The sequence below is a fragment of the Tursiops truncatus genome, chromosome 7, assembly GCF_011762595.2.
Source record: "Tursiops truncatus isolate mTurTru1 chromosome 7, mTurTru1.mat.Y, whole genome shotgun sequence".
NCBI lineage: Eukaryota > Metazoa > Chordata > Mammalia > Artiodactyla > Delphinidae > Tursiops > Tursiops truncatus.
The window spans coordinates 112755455-112770832 of NC_047040.1; the positions used below are offsets into that span (position 1 = coordinate 112755455).

At 57.2% G+C, this 15378-nt stretch overlaps 1 protein-coding gene across 1 annotated transcript in view; it reads right to left on the minus strand.

The window, feature by feature from the left end:
• GLI2 (GLI family zinc finger 2) overlaps positions 1-15378 on the minus strand; it is a 248445-nt gene that overhangs the window by 182089 nt on the left and 50978 nt on the right. Inside the window, exon 2 of the mRNA XM_033860329.2 lies at positions 2896-3070. Coding sequence (XP_033716220.1) covers positions 2896-3040 — 145 coding nt within the window. The 5' untranslated portion in view covers positions 3041-3070. The remainder of the gene's footprint in view (positions 1-2895; positions 3071-15378) is intronic.

Below are 15378 nucleotides of genomic sequence, written 5' to 3' on the forward strand. Positions count from 1 at the left end.
TGCGGAATCATGGGGACGATCTTGTGGACTCGGAAGGGATAAACTGGGTGTCAGGAGGGCCAGGTGTCCGAGTGAGTGGTCACCCGCTCAGCCACAGGGAATGAGCTCAGTCCTGCCCCTGCCTCAGCAAACAGGCCTCGCAGACCAGGACGGTTACCCCATCTTTTCCAGAAACAACTCAGGGACAGGGCCCTGGACAGGCAGCTCTCAGCTCCCCGCACCCCTGCCCCAGCCCAGCATGCACCGGGCAGCACTGCCCCTCTCCCAGGCCTCTGTGCAGCCTCCCTGCCCTTCCCACCAGCCCCACGCCGGCGGGCTGAGCTCCCCCCGCCTCTGGCCAGCGCCTTACCAAGGCCACCTTCCCCTGACGTCACTCAGGGCCACAGGGGACCCTCAGGCACTGCCTCCTGCCAGGCCTGGTGCCGAGTGCTGAGCTCCAGAGCAGAGTGCAAACATCCTGGCCCTGAGAGGACCTCCGTGTGGGGGACATGCACGAACCCCCTTGTGCTGCCGGGCACCACATCGCACCTGTCCACAGGCCTACGCCCCTGCGGGCAGAGGGGCCCACAGCAGAGGCTCCTTGGGGCTGTCTGGGACTCCGGTTTGCTGCGTAAAAGAGGAGGCTTGCTCACAGCACCTCTGCCCCCAGGGGTAAGATCCGACGTCACGACATCACACAGACTTGGAATCACATCTGCCAAACGTCCCCACAACACAGATTAGGAACACGAGGCCCAGAGGAGGGAACGGCCTGCCCCACCGGGACCGGGCCTGGGCTGGAACGGGGACCCAGGCCAGCGACTCGGGGCTGCACCACCGGCCTACCTTGCCCCACCCGCAGAACGCGGACGTCACGGTCCCCCAGCCCCAGGGGACCCGCTCCAGATGCCACCTGCTCTGCCCTGACTGCAGGACGGCCCTTCCCAAATGAGCTGTCCAGAGAGTGCTACAGGGAGCAAGGGACGTACCTAACTCGCTCTGACGACAACGTGCCACCTGTCCTGGGCGACTGGGCTGAGGGCCACATCCACCCAGTGTAGGAACCTCACCAGTCAAGCGCTCCTCTGGGGTCGGGCAAGGAGGGGACGGGGCCTGCGGGGTGGGCAGGACCGCATCCTTGGGGGGCGAGTAGAGCGAGGTCAGGTACCTCCAGGGAGCGGCTGCACACCAAGCTGTAGGCCCGTGGCCTGCCCCCCCAGACCAAGACCCCCTCAAGCATCTGAGATTACTGCCCCATTGCTGACAGCCAGGTCTGATGCTAGAGGACTTCCTTCCCAATCATGCCCTCATTTCTCTCTAATGACCACGAGTCTGCTCTTGGCTACGGGACGTGGCAGTGAATTGGGCTGCGTGGCAGCTCACGATGCACTGATGGCTCCAGAGAGGGTTAGGGTCCGGGCTAGCGAGAGGCCGAGGCAGGGACAGCTGAGGGCCCAGGGGGCGGGTCAGAGAGGCACCGAGGCCACTCAGGCCTCAGAGGCCCAGGCGCCTCTGCATCAGGCAGAAGGACGGCTTGAGGTGTCGCCACAGGCCAGGGTGGGCCCTGACCCAGGAGAAGGAACAGACCACGTGCAGACCCAGCCAGGCCCGGGACAAGCCAGCCCTGGGACCACCGCCAGACCCCCACCCTGGGCCTTCCATCCCCTGACTCCCGACACCACCTGCACGTGGTCCACCCTGGGCTTTGGCTCCTTCCTCCACCCTCACAGAGGGAGGGCCTAGAGAGCCCGGCTCCTAGCAGGGATGGGGGTCAAGGGGTGTCACGCAGAGCAGGAGTCCTAATACCCGAAGGTTGGCCTGGGCTCGCCCCGTCCTGGCTTGGGCCGCACATCCTCATAACGACCTCCAACTGAGAATCACGGGTGGTGGGGGGGGAATAGAAACAGTGTAGTGACAATGAACCAGAGCGCCTCCAGTTCGCTCTCGGAAACAATGACTCCTACCCGCTCTGAGTGTCTTTCCGAATCCCTGCACTCCGGCCCTAAGCTGCACCCAGCACGGCCTGTGGACTGGCTGTCCCAGCATCATCCGAGCGCTGGTCAGAATTTCAGAAACTCAGCCTCGCCCTGACTCACCGACTGGGGGTCTGCACTTGAACAAAGCCCCCCGCGACCTGCAGACATCAACATGTGAGTGGCGCGGCCGGCACTCACACCCCACCCCGGCGAAGGCGCATTTCCCCCCCTGCTCTGGGAGCTGTGCTTCAGCGGCGAGAGCAACAGGGCATGACTAAATGCACTTGAATAAAAAGGGGAAGAAAAGAAATCTAAGTCTCTCCATTCCTCGGAGACAGAAATAGTTTTGTGGCCTCCAGATGGACCGCGCAGACACAAGGGGAGGTCTCGTCTTCCCGCCAAGCTTTCCCAACGGGATGCTGGCACGGACCAGTGGAAACCAGAGACTATTTCTCTTCGGGGCAGTAAAATGAGAGGCTGTGGCTCGGGGGGTCCTTCTGTTATAATTAAGTTGGCCAGAAATTCACCTAAGGATGCTAAATTCTGTACCTGACCCTCTAATTACAGCCAGAAAGGATCAGGAGACAATTACTTTCCAAAATAGCCCTTGGCAGGCCGGAGGCAACCAGCAGCCTCTTTGGCACATCTGTGCCGACAGAATGCACCCCAGGGCTGCCCCACAGCCTCGAGCCTCCCTTGCCTCCCCTCCCCTTCTCCTGCTGGAGCCTGAGATGCCCAAACCCCCCGACTGGGAGTGGCTGGACCTTCGAGATCCACCCACAGGCATCCATCCCAGTGCCTGGGGTCCCCAAAGCTGGGGCGCCCTCTTGCTCCCCCATAAACCCCGCATGGCTGCCCGATGACATCGGCCTCCCGTCTCATTCAGTCCGAACGGGCTCATGAAAAACACCCCCTGCCAACCATGCAGAACAGAAAGTACCTCCTTGGGTGGCTACCGCGGCCGCCGCAGTGGCCACCGCGAGGGCCGAGGCCTTCCTGCCGGGGTCGGGAAAAGCGACGCCCTCCAGGATCCCACTTTTGGCTTCTTTCTTGTCCGTGGCCGTGGCTGAGGCGGACGTCTCCATCCTAGCCACGCATAGTCCTGGGTGGCAGCCCTGGAGGAGGAGACAAAGACACTCACCAACGCGGCCCCCAGACCCAGCCGGGACGCGCCGACGCAGATTCCCACCCGCTGCCGCCACGCGCTCCTTCTCTGATCATTGCGAAGGAGGGTTTAATTAATTTTGAGAATTCTTCGTTCTGAGATTCATCTGGTCTTCTGAACGACCTCACGGACCACAGCCGAGCGTTTTTCACTGCCTGTTACCCCCGATTTTTCAAATCTAAGCAACAAGTTCCTAGTACTGTGCGTGGCGACTAGCAAGAACCACCTTGAGAAATGAGGTCAGCAAGCAATGCCCCTCATCTCAGCCTCACAGGACGAGAAAAATCAATACAGAAACCGCGACTTGGCGGTCCTCAGAGGAAAGCCCTCATTCTCCCGTTTCTTTGCAGCTCACCGGCTCCACCTTTCACTTACTCACGTGCATGTTCGTTCATTCTTTCATTCATTCGTTCATTCCTGCATTCCACAGAGTTTTCACCATTCACACACTCGCACACATTCAGTCAACAGCTCTTCAAGCCCCTGTTCTGCATCAAGCATTGTGCCTGGTGCCGAAGATACAACCCACAGAGCTTACATCCTGCTTGGGAGACATAATAAGTAAAGGGGGAAGATACATGTATATTTTGTCTCTCATTAGTGAGAGAGAAGGAAAGAAAGCAGAGGGGCAGGATAGAGCGGGGTGGGAAGGGCAGGGGGGCTGCTGGCCTGCTTCTCTGAGGAAGGGATGAGATGCCACATGAGGGTCTGAGGGAGCCCACGGCAGCCAGAGGGCAGGGGCGGGAGCCGCGGGCCTGGCAGGGAGGAGGCTGGCTTGTTGAAGGAGCAGCAGGAAGGTGAGTGCCAGCCCTGGAGGGTTTTGAGCAGAAGGGGGGTGCGACAGGACTCACAGTACAAAGGGGTCGCTCTGCCAGTGTACGGAGGGCAGATCTGGGGGATGGCGCACGACTGCAGTGACCTGGGGAGATATTGGTTGTCTGAGTTAAAAGGACAGTGGCTCTGAAGGCAGAGTCCACAGGCCTTGCTCGGGCCTGGATGTGGGGTGTGCTAGAAAGCGGAGTCGTCGTGGGTTACGAGAGAGGAACCCGGGGGATGCGGGGCCCAGGTAACGCTCCATCTCCAGCTGGCTAGTGGGCCACAAGCAAGCGTTTTACTAACTGATGCCTCATCATGTACAGACGCTGCTAATTCAGAATTTGTATCAAATATTACGGAACAGACATCTGAAAGCCAATTTTCTTAAAAGAATGGGGGTAGTGTCAAAGATGGCTCCGATTTTCCGCTGAGCACTTGGACGATTGCACGGTGGGGCTGTTTGCTGGGATGGAGCACAGTGGGTGAGAAGCAGGTTCGGGGGCAAAAACCAGGAGCTGGGTCTGGGCCGTGTTAAGTCTGAGACACCTATTAAGACTGAAACAGGAAGGACCTACTGTAGAGCACAGGGAACTCTATTCAATAACCTGTGATAAACCATAATGGAAAAGAATGTGAAAAGAATATATATGTAAAACTGAATAACTTTGCTGTACAGCAGAAATTAACACAATGTTGTACATCAACTATACTTCAATAAAACTTGTTTGCAAATGGCATTATTTCATTCTTTTTAATGGCTGAGTAATATTCCTGGAGAATGTCATAGTGAGTGAAGTAAGTCAGACAGAGAAAAAGAAATATCATGTAAAGAGAAAGGTATAGCTTACATGTGGAATCTATAAAATGATACAAATGAACTTATTTACAAAGCAGAAATAGACTCACAGACGTAGAGAACGAACCTATGGTTACCAGGAAGGAATGGTGGGGGGAAGGGGTACTTAGGGAGTTTGGGATTGACATGTACACACGGCTGTATTTAAAATGGATCACCAACAAAGGCCTACTGTGTAGCACAGGGAACTCTGTTCAATACTAGATAACCACCCAAATAGGAAAAGAATTTGAAAAAGAATAGATACATGTATTATGTATAACTGAATCACTTTAGTGTACACCTGAAACTATCACAACATTGTTAATCAACTCTCCTCCAACAGAAAATAAAAAGGTTTAAAAAAATTTTTTTTAAAGATAAGCAAGACTGTTGGAAATGCAAGGCAGAGCTTGGGGAGAGGCAGAGGCTAGAGATGGGAATATGGCAGCCACAGGGCAAGATCTCCAAGGGAGAGGGCGGAGGGAAGAAGTAGAGAAAGTTCCAGAACGAGACACGGGGCGTTCCAACATTTCCAGGAGGGAGAAGAGAAACCAGCCAAGGAAGTGAGCAGGGATGAAGGAGCAGGAAGGAAGAGAAAGTAAAATCACCAGGAGAGCGTGAGGCCAGGAGTCCAACCCAAGCAAGAAATGCCAGGAAGGATTATCTCCATCACAGGCTCTAAGAGGCCCCGGCGCTGCACGGTGGTGACCAGGGCCCAGGTGGGCTCAGGGAGAGACAGAGGCACAGACATTTAATCAGGAACCTTTGCCATGAAAAGAAGATCAGCTGCTGTTTCAGAAGGAAGGCAGGTGGGTCTGCACGCTGGTGGGAGGAGACGGTTCTGGGCAGAGCCCGTGGATCGCGGGTGGCAGAAACCAAAGGCGATGGTCAGCTCCATCCCCGGCGGCTGCAAATCTTACACCTGCAGGCCCCAGAACCTCACCTTTTAAAAGTCTGCACGATACTCTCATGGTTTTCTAAGCAAAAAGCGGGAGTATACCAGAGTGATGGGTGTGAAGCCAGAGGTGGCTGCAGCCTGGCCAGCCTGCTAAGCGAACAGCCCAAGCTCTGGACCTCCCGGATTTACCTCACCCACCAGACTGTATGGTTTCCAGTCTTTCAAAACCCCTGTCCAGAAAACCCAAGATAGATGAGGGACAGGGAAATCTCCCTGAGGATTCTGGTGAGTTATAAGGTTTCCTCTGGCTTGGAGATTTCGGGATCGCCAGCTGATCCTTTAAGCCTATTTGTATAATCTGTGCTGTAAGAGGCTGGCTGGCTGAGCGGCCACCAGCAACAGCCCCTGGGCCACGCCTGCTCCACCTTCTCTGCCCCCTTAGCCTGGCCGCAGGGGCCACCCTCCCATCCACCTGGCCGGCACTTTGGGCCACCGTCCCACCCCATCCTCACCCCCCCATCTGATCAGCTGCGATTCCCATCAGTTCACCCGCAAAGCACCTGGCCTGCGGGGCCTCTCCCAGCTGGCTGCTCTGCCAGGCATCCTTCCCTTCTGGGTCCTGGGCACCTTCACGCCACCTCTGGTCCCCCTCCAGGTCCCCCTCTACCCTACAGCCAGGCACCTTCCCCAAACCAAATCTGGCCAAGGCCTCGCTGAGCCCCTGGGGCCTTCAGGCAAAGCCTTCCTGCGTCTACCTGCAGTCTCATCTCCCCCCACCCCCCCGCACCCTTCACAAGCAGCCAGCCCTGACCCTGGAACACCCACCAGAAACCCTTCACCCTTTTCTGTGTGATGGACTCCTACTCTTCCTTCAAGATGCCACTCAGACGTCACCTCCTCTGGGAAGCCCCCCAGCTCCTCCCCAATCAAGGTCACTTCTGCTTCCAGATCCCTACAGCATCCCACCACCCCCATCTGTATTCATCATCACCACCAGGTCCGGAGCTGCTCCCCACTCAGGCTGGCACGGAGCAACAGCTCAGGAATGCCGGGCAAGGACTGTGCACCTCTGAGGCAGGAAATCACAGCTCTTGGAAATACGAGTGATTTTGTGAACAATCTGGGTTTTCTTCCCAAGAAGCTCAGGTGAAGGAATTTAGGCTCAACTTTGAAACACACCTTGAATTTGGAAGTAAGGACAAAAATCAAAATGATAGCTGGAACGACAAACCTTGAACAAGCATTTACCAGGTGCCAAGCTCTTTGCAAGAGTGAGTTCATTTAATCCTCACGACACTTTACATAGGAAGAAACCAATGCTCAGAGAGGTTGATAACTTGTCCAAAGACACACAGCTTAAAAGTGGCTGTGCCAGACCTTGAACCCAGGCTGTCTGGCCCCAAAGCTGTACACTGGAGCATCACAGAGAGCTGTCCTTCGAGTGAGGACCCTGCAGTGCAAAGGGATTTGCACTGAATTCCCTGGCATCATCGAGGTGCCTGTTGAGTGTGAGGAACCCTATGCCAGAAGCCCAGGAGGATTCGACACAGGCCCTGTCCTAGTGCTGCACCCAAGGAAGCGAGACTGGTGGACAGGGACCACCAGCCGATGGATAGGCAAAAGCTGAGGCTCTGTCCAGGACCGCCTGCCAACGCCATGCCCCTGCGGGTGGCACCGTCCACTGAGGCTGACCAGGATGCGGGGGGAGGAGTTGGCAATTGTACATTCTTCCCCTAACTCCTCATTGCAGAATTCTTTACGGACAATCAGCTTCGTGCCTCACACTGCAGAAGGCCGGGAGCTGGCTTCCACCCCAAACGAACTGGGTGTCCTTCCCCCGGGTCTGGCACCTCTCACATAGCCTGGCCAAAACCTGCTATGTACCCACCTGGCTCCCCGCTCAACCATGACCTCCTCCAGGCCAGGGCCAGGCCTCGCGCCCCTGGGTCCCCAAGTCCAGCTGAGCACGTGCTCAGACCCCTTGCTGATGGGACAGGATGGGTCCAGGGAACCAGGCCAGCATCTGGAGGGCAGCAGGCTTGAAGGACCAGAAACCAGGACAGGACTCAAGGCACCCACAGGGTCGGCCCAAGTGACCAAACCCAGGCTGCTGGGAAGCATCCCTGAAGGCAGATGGGAAATTGAGGCCAGCAACTCAGAATCCTTGAACTTTAGCATCAGGGATGCCAGGGCCAAAAAGAGGTTCAGCTGCCTCACGCCAGCATCCCCCCCCGCCACGTTGTCAGAGGGAATGGCATCCTCCCGATTCTTACAGAGGAAGAGGTGAGCTGCCCAAAGCCACTCTCCATGGAGGGAGAGGGCCCAGGTCTAGAGCCAGGTCCTCTGGCTGGAATGCTGCCCGAAGCCTCAGAGCGAGGCCACCCCAGGACCAGGTGGACAGAGTAGCAGGGAGGGGATGTATTCAGACAGCAGTGGGCCCGGGAGTGCCTGGGCTTCCACGAGCGCCCATGGGGAGCTGACCCAGTCGGGGAGCGGGGTGTCCCCTGCAGGGACCACTGCGTCACAGGCCTCGTTTTCCACAGATCAGCCACGGCCCTCCCCCTCCCCCTCCCTTCCAGGAGAGGAAAGCAGCAGACAGAGCCGAGAGGCTGCGTGTAAGTCACAGGAATTACCGGAATTAGCACAATTTCTGGGTAAACACCAGGCGCCCAGGGTCCCAGGAAGCCCAGCTGGGGACAGCAGAGCGGGGCCTCGGGTCCCCAGACCTCAGCTGGCGGCCTGTGGGATATGCTGGGGGACTGCCCATGGGCTCCACAAAAGGTTCCAGAACAAGAGGGGCTGAGAGCACAGCGCCCACGGGGCAAGGAGAGAGTCAACACCTCCACGTTACCCGGGAGGCCACGCTCCTGGGCTTCTGCCCGGGAAAGGGGGGACACCGGACCTGCAGCCAGGAGAAGCTCCCTTCCATTTGGAGCTGCACACAGCACCCCTGCCCCCCAGGGTCTCGGTACCCCTGGGGGTGCTGGCAGCACCCCGAGCCTCTGGAAACACTCCTGGTCCTTCCCCTGCCAATTCTGACGCCACAGGTTCAGGCACAGGGCGGGGGGCAAAATATCCAAACTTTAAAGAAAAGCTCCACGGCTGTTTCTGATGCACAGGCAGGTTCAGCAGAAACTACATGGGGTGCTTCTAAGATTGCTTCCAGCTTCCAAATAATCGGTAAGTTCCAATTAAAGCAAATGAATGGAAATAAATGTATTTGTATCTCTGTTAATTTGGAACCGGAAGTTGGTGTTTCCCTCCGACATGAAGGTGGGTAAAAGGCATAGTGCCTGTGAGCCTGCCACCAGCACAAGCCACGGGTGTGCTCACATCCCGTCATGGGGCATCACCTGTGCTCACCATGGTGCTGCGCTCAAGGTCAAGGTCGGCATTAGACACCACCCCCGACCTTGCCAGTTGTGCCAGCAAAGCACATCTATTAAGCTATGATCGCTGCAGTCAGGACAACTGGCCTCCTTCGTAATCCTATGCATTTTATTTTTTTACTGAAGTCTAGTTGATTCACAATGTTGTGCTGGTTTCAGGTTTTTAGCACAGAGATTCTTTTCCCTTAAAGGTTATTACAAGACATTGAGTAGAGTTCCCTGTGTTAAACAGTAGGTCCTTGTTGGTTATTGTAAATATAGTAGTGTGTATATGTTAATCCCAAACTCCTAATTTATCCATCCCAATCCTATGCATTTTATCCTATGCATTTACAGCATTATTCTGAGGAGGGGGCCACAGCACAGCAAAGATGAAGAACTTGGAGTGAAAGGACGGGCTTGAAGAAGAAATTAATAATCAGAGGGCTTCCCTGCTGGCTCAGTGGTTAAGAGTCCGCCTGCCAATGCAGGGGACACGGGTTCGAGCCCTGGTCTGGGAAGATCCCATATGCCGCGGAGCAGCTAAGCCTGTGCACCACGACTACTGAGCCTGCGCTCTAGAGCCTGCAAGCCACAACTACTGAACCACACACCACAACTACTGAAGCCTGAGCGCCTAGAGCCCGTGCTCCGCAACGAAGAGTAGCCCCCACTCACCACAACTATAGAAAGCCCACGCGTGGCAACAAAGACCCAACGCAGCCAAAAATAAATAAATTAAATTAATTAATTAATTAAAAAAAATAATCAGAGGAGAATGACCAAATCGCTCTGAACCCTGCAATCCTACCACCTGGCTGCTTTGAGCTCTCCTGATGAGTGAGTCACAGGAACGAGAGCAGCTTCCCCAGGCGAAATCAGCCTCTGGGAGAGAGGTGAAACCTCGCTTCCCAGCGATCCTGGCCACCTCGGGGCCCTGGTGTTCTCACCTCCTGTCTGATCTCACCCGTGCGGCACACTGCCTGGGCCCCACACGCGTGGGCACACACGAAGAGCACACACAACCTACAGCAACAACCACGACCATGTACACAGTCACCTGTGTGAGCGTGGGCACACATATACACACTGTCACACGTTCATACAGGGCCACCCACAAGTGCACACAAAGTCACATACAGATGCACACACCACATGCACGCACACACACACACACGTATGTGTAGAGAGATACAGACACACACACACACACCCTGGATACACATACACATAATAAACACCCGGCCAGCCTTGATCATAGACTTATTTTTGTGATCAAATGAGATAAAACACGTGGAAGTTCCTGGAGTGAAAAATGCGTCGCCAATGCGACGCTGATGAAAGGTAATAATAATTAAAAATGGGGTTTTTAAAAATTAATTAATTATTTTTTTTTGGCTGCGTTGGGTCTTCATTGCTGCACGCGGGCTTTCTCTAGTTGCGGCGAGCGGGGGCTTCTCTTGTTGCGGAGCACAGGCTCTAGGTGCACGGGCTTCAGTAGTTGTGGCACATGGGCTCAGTAGTTGTGGCTTGCGGGCTCTAGAGCGCAGGCTCAGTAGTTGTGGCACATGGGCTTAATTACTCCACGGCACGTGGGATCTCCCCGGACCAGGGCTTGAACCTGTATTCCCTGCATTGGCAGGCGGATTCTTAATCACTGCACCACCAGGGAAGTTCTGGTAATGATAATTATAACGACACTGTAACTAAAAAGATGGCAGCAGACTCTCTCTCTCATGGCCCCAAGGTCCCGAGGACTCGTCAACATCCTCCCTGAGTGGATGACTGAGTCTTTCCATCTCCCGTCACCTCAGTGTTGCCACCTAGAAAATGGACATTCTAAAGGGCGCTCCAGACCCTAGGGACAGCCGTCCAGCACCACAGTGCCAGGGCAGCCACGGGAAAGCAAAGGGCGTCCTAGCCCGTCATGCTGAAGGCATGAGGGAGCCAGACATGGGCTTCGGCTCAGACCCCCTGGATCAAACTGACACTCGCTTTCCCATCCTGAAGGGACCGGGACCGGGGTGAGGGGAGGGTTCCCCAGGACGGCGCCAAGCTGGGGACGCTCTGCTTGCCCTTCACGGCCAGGGACAAAATAATCTTCTTTTAAAATGTGTGTATTTTCCTCTCCAGAGTGAGAGACGCTGATGCTTGGGCCAGCGCGGTCCACGTCAGTGGTGTGTCCAGCCACGCGGCTTTCCCTCTCTGAGCCTCCGTCCCCTCCCCTGTAACACAGAGCATCCTCCCTACTCCCAGCATGGTTAAGAAGGCGGTCAAGCTTCCCCGCAGGGCCATGAACACCCTGCAGCAGTGGCTCTGCAAACATAGGGTCCCCAATGGGGCTTGGCCCAAGGCTGGCCAGGCAGGCGAACCCCTACAAGTGGGCACCCTTTTCCAAGGAAGACAGGATTGGGGGAGACCGAGGTTTAGTGAGGAGTTGTGCCTCTGCAGTCTCGGACACACCTCTGCCGCGCCAGCCAGCCAGCCTGGCTGCCACAACCCCAGCTGCTCCCAGGAGCTTCAGGTCAAAGGCCTCCCCTCTACCCGCTGTGGCCAGAGGCGGGCACCATGCAGAAACCACTCTCCTAGCGGGGCACCTGCTTCTTTATCGTTCCTTGAATGTATTTTTCCAAGTAGGAAAGCTCCCTCATGTGCCCAGCCCCTGGGCTTGCTGGTGCGCCGGAAAACAGATCATGACCCCAATGCACTGACTTGCTGGGCCAGAACAGCAGCCAGGGAGGCCCCAACGATGGGAAATGCAGCAGCCAGGCTCAGATAAGGGGAGATGGGCGTCAGGGGGCCCAGAGCTGGGCAAGAGGCTTTTTCTTTCCGGAAGGGTGTGGGTAAGAGCTCACCCTTCAGATGGCATTGCAGCTTCCACTCCCTTGCACGTGGTTTCACTCCCTGAAAATACCAGGTCATCTCCATCCCCCTGCCTCTGTCCCATTGCTTTCCTGCCCAGAACATTCTCTCCTCCCTGCTCTAGGCAAGGAAGCCACGCTTTAAACCTTGGGAAGCCTGCCTAACGCCCTCCCACCTGAACCCTAGTCAGAGCCAACCCACCTCTTGGTGCTGCTTCTGAGACTTTGACAACACCCCCTGCACACGTCAGCAGCAGCCGGCACCTTCGGCGGGGGGGCACATGGGGAGGGCAGACTCTGGAGAAAGGTCCACGTTCGCATCCCAGCGCTACCTAGAGCGATGAATAAGAACTGAGTCCCCCCAAGCCTCAGTTTCCTCATCTGTAAAATGGGGATGACAATGGCATGTCCCTCATGGAGAGGATTAAGAACACAGGGCCTGGCATATACAGGGGTTCCGACTCAAATGCCCACCACGTTATCCTAACTGCAGCCCCAGCGAGACCACCCACCTGTCTGCCAACTGGGGCAGGAAGACCTGACCCAGGAGCCCCGGCACCGGCAGCAGGCCTGTCCGAGACTGGACAAGGCAGCCCGTGGCCCCCCTTCCTCTCCATCCTGACGCCCCACCACAGGTGTCTGGGCCTCTGGGCTCTAACGTGCAAACGCCCAGGCTGGCATCTCTCTGGAACGTGCCGTCCTGCCGATTCCAAATGCTGCTGTCTGTCCCCTTCCTCCGTGGACAGGCCCAAAGCAGCAGAAGTCCCGAGCGAGGCCCGGGGTCTCTCCCCGCCCCACCCCCCCAGCAGGCGGCCAGCAGAGGCAGGCCCAGCTCGGCCCCTGGGCGCGCTGTCTGCGAGGTGAACAAGGGGTTTGCTGTGCAGCCGCCAGGCCAGACCCAGATATTTTAACAGCTGCATTGTGTGCTTCTGAGGCGCGATTCCTGAGCGGCGGCGGGGGAGAAACAAGCTCTGCCTCTGCCCCAAGGAGGAAGAACAGACGGCCCTGGGCAGGCTGCAGGCCGGGGAGTGCCCACCCGCAGGGGCCCGGTGGTGGAGGGCACGGCAGGAACAGGCCTGGCGTACGGGCATCACCGGCACCAAGGCCCCTGCCAGGGCCCCTTCATCCGAGCCTGGGGACGGGCGGGAGTCAAGGACAGAGACCCAGTGAGTGGAGAAACCCCCCAAAGGAGGCTCTGAGGCGGGAAGAGGACCAGAAAGGCGGGGAAGTGGCTGCATAACAAGGTCCAAATACTCTGCATGGCACCAAGGCCCCACTCCGGGATCTGCCCCCGTCCACCCCTCCAGGCTCACCGCCCCCCAGGTCCACCCCGAAATCGCCCAGTTTAACACACTTCCAGCTCTGCCTGCAATGCTACTTCCCCAGAGCCTGCCCTGCCAGCCCCCCACCAGGCCAGTTCTGCCTTGTGCCCCCCAAGGGCAAACTCCCGCGTCACTGTATTCTTTTATTTTTTTTCTTTTGGCCACGCAGCCTGTGGGATCTTAGCTCCCCGACCAGGGATCGAACCTGCACCCCTGCATTGGAAGCGTGGAGTCTAAACCACTAGACCGCCAGGGAAGTCCCAATGTGGCTGCACTCTGAGTACCACTGCCGTGCCCACGCCCGTTATGCCGGCCCCGGACAAAGGCTTACTCCACGTTTGATGACGACTCAACACACAAACTGAGAGAACCTTCCTCTTCTCCTAGCCTCACCTCAAGCCCCGTTGCCCACAAGGCTCTGGGGCGGCTCTTGGGACCCAGCAGCACAGGGGAGGTGGACGACAGCACAGGCTGGCTGTGAGGCCAGGAGGGGGGCTGTCAGCAGCCCCTAATGCCTGTCACAGGCAGTGTTTGCCAGCTCAGTGATGGAAAAGCTCTTGAGGGCAAAACCGCTACTGGCATATGAACTGCACCCCTTCCCTTAACGCGTAAACCCTTGGGAGGGAAGGCTTTGCCATGGACAGTGCCGAGGACCCAAGTGTATGGAAACTTACCTCCTGTGCTGTAAGCGCACACCATTTTCAAGACAAATAAAAAATTGAGTGTTTGTTGGTTAAAAGTTGCTTTCTGAGCCGTTACGCATCCCAAGGAGCTCTTTGCTCCCAGTGGAACTGTAGGCTGGGGAATGGCATTTTGGAGTCAGAGGCACGGTGCGGGTGGCTTTCCCATGTCCTTCTAATCATAACCCAAACCACGGCCCCTAGGTGCAGGGGGACCCCGGCCTCGGCCCAGGTCTGGGATGGCGGGGGTGGGGCTGTTGCAGACCCTGGACAAATCTGTCCAAACATCTCGGCGCAAGCGACCAAAGTCACAGAGGCTCTCCTGAGCAGTGGCCTGGGCCGCGCTGGCCCCCAGCTGGGTGGCAGGGGCAGCTCTGGGCTGGCTGCAGGAAGAGGCTAAACTTGTCCAGAGGTGGAGAGGACCTTGGTCTGATTTCCCTGCTTTAGGCCTGCTGAGGACCCTTGGAATCACGAGGCTGCCAGGCAAGGAGCCCCTCTAGGGCCCAAAGCACATCTTCCTCTGATCCCAGAGTCCAGCACCAAGAAAAGCCTCCAGAGGTCACCTGGTAACGTCCCCTGCCCAGGCAGCTCATACACAGAGCAGCCCCTTCCTTGCCAACGATGCAAAGGAACTATCACGAGGCTCCTTAGCAGTTCATGCCTCAGCTGGCTGGCCTCAGCTGGCCACATCACTCCCCTGAGTACCGTGACTCGCTCGCTGTGCAGCTCTGGGTAAGTGTCCCCCCATCTCTGGGCTCAGCGCCCCACCAGCGAGATGGGCAGGCAGGACCCCCCGGGGAGTGTCATGTCATGCCACAATTGGGTAGAAACAGGAATTTGGGCACGTGGGGAGCACAGACAGGACACAAGTAAACAGACCGCAGCCACCTGCATCCACGGACCAGCAATTGTATACTGAGCACCAACAATCTCCTAGGCCTGAGGTCTCCCTCTCCGCAGGTGGTGCTGGGCCTGGGGTAGGGAGCAGAGCAGGTTGGGAAGGGCTGGCTGCAGATCTAGGGCAGCTGCTCTGCCCTCAAGGCTCTGGGGGAAACCAGGCCAGTGGGTGGGCCGGCATCTCCTGCTTCAGCCTGCGCAGCACCCTGCTCTGACTTGCCCGGCCACGGCCTTCCCCACATGGCCCAGGCGATGCCCGCACCCAGCTCTTCCATCGGTGTCTCTGCCAGACTCAGCCACGGGTTTTCCCCAGGCTGTGCCAGCACCACCCTGGCCACTGAAGCCAACAGGAGTGTCCCGCCTTTGGCTGGCAGCTTTGCACACCTGCTAAGCTGTCCCAGGTGGGGCCGGGACCCTGCCCAGCCAGTCCCCACCTCTCCTGGGCTTCCTGCACGCCTGGGAGACCACATGCCCGCACACTCCCTTCCCGTCCCCTGGCCGTCACACATCACAGCCCTAACCGGTTGTCTGGGCCCTCAGGCCTGGAACCTGACACCCACCCAGCCCTAGGTAGGTGG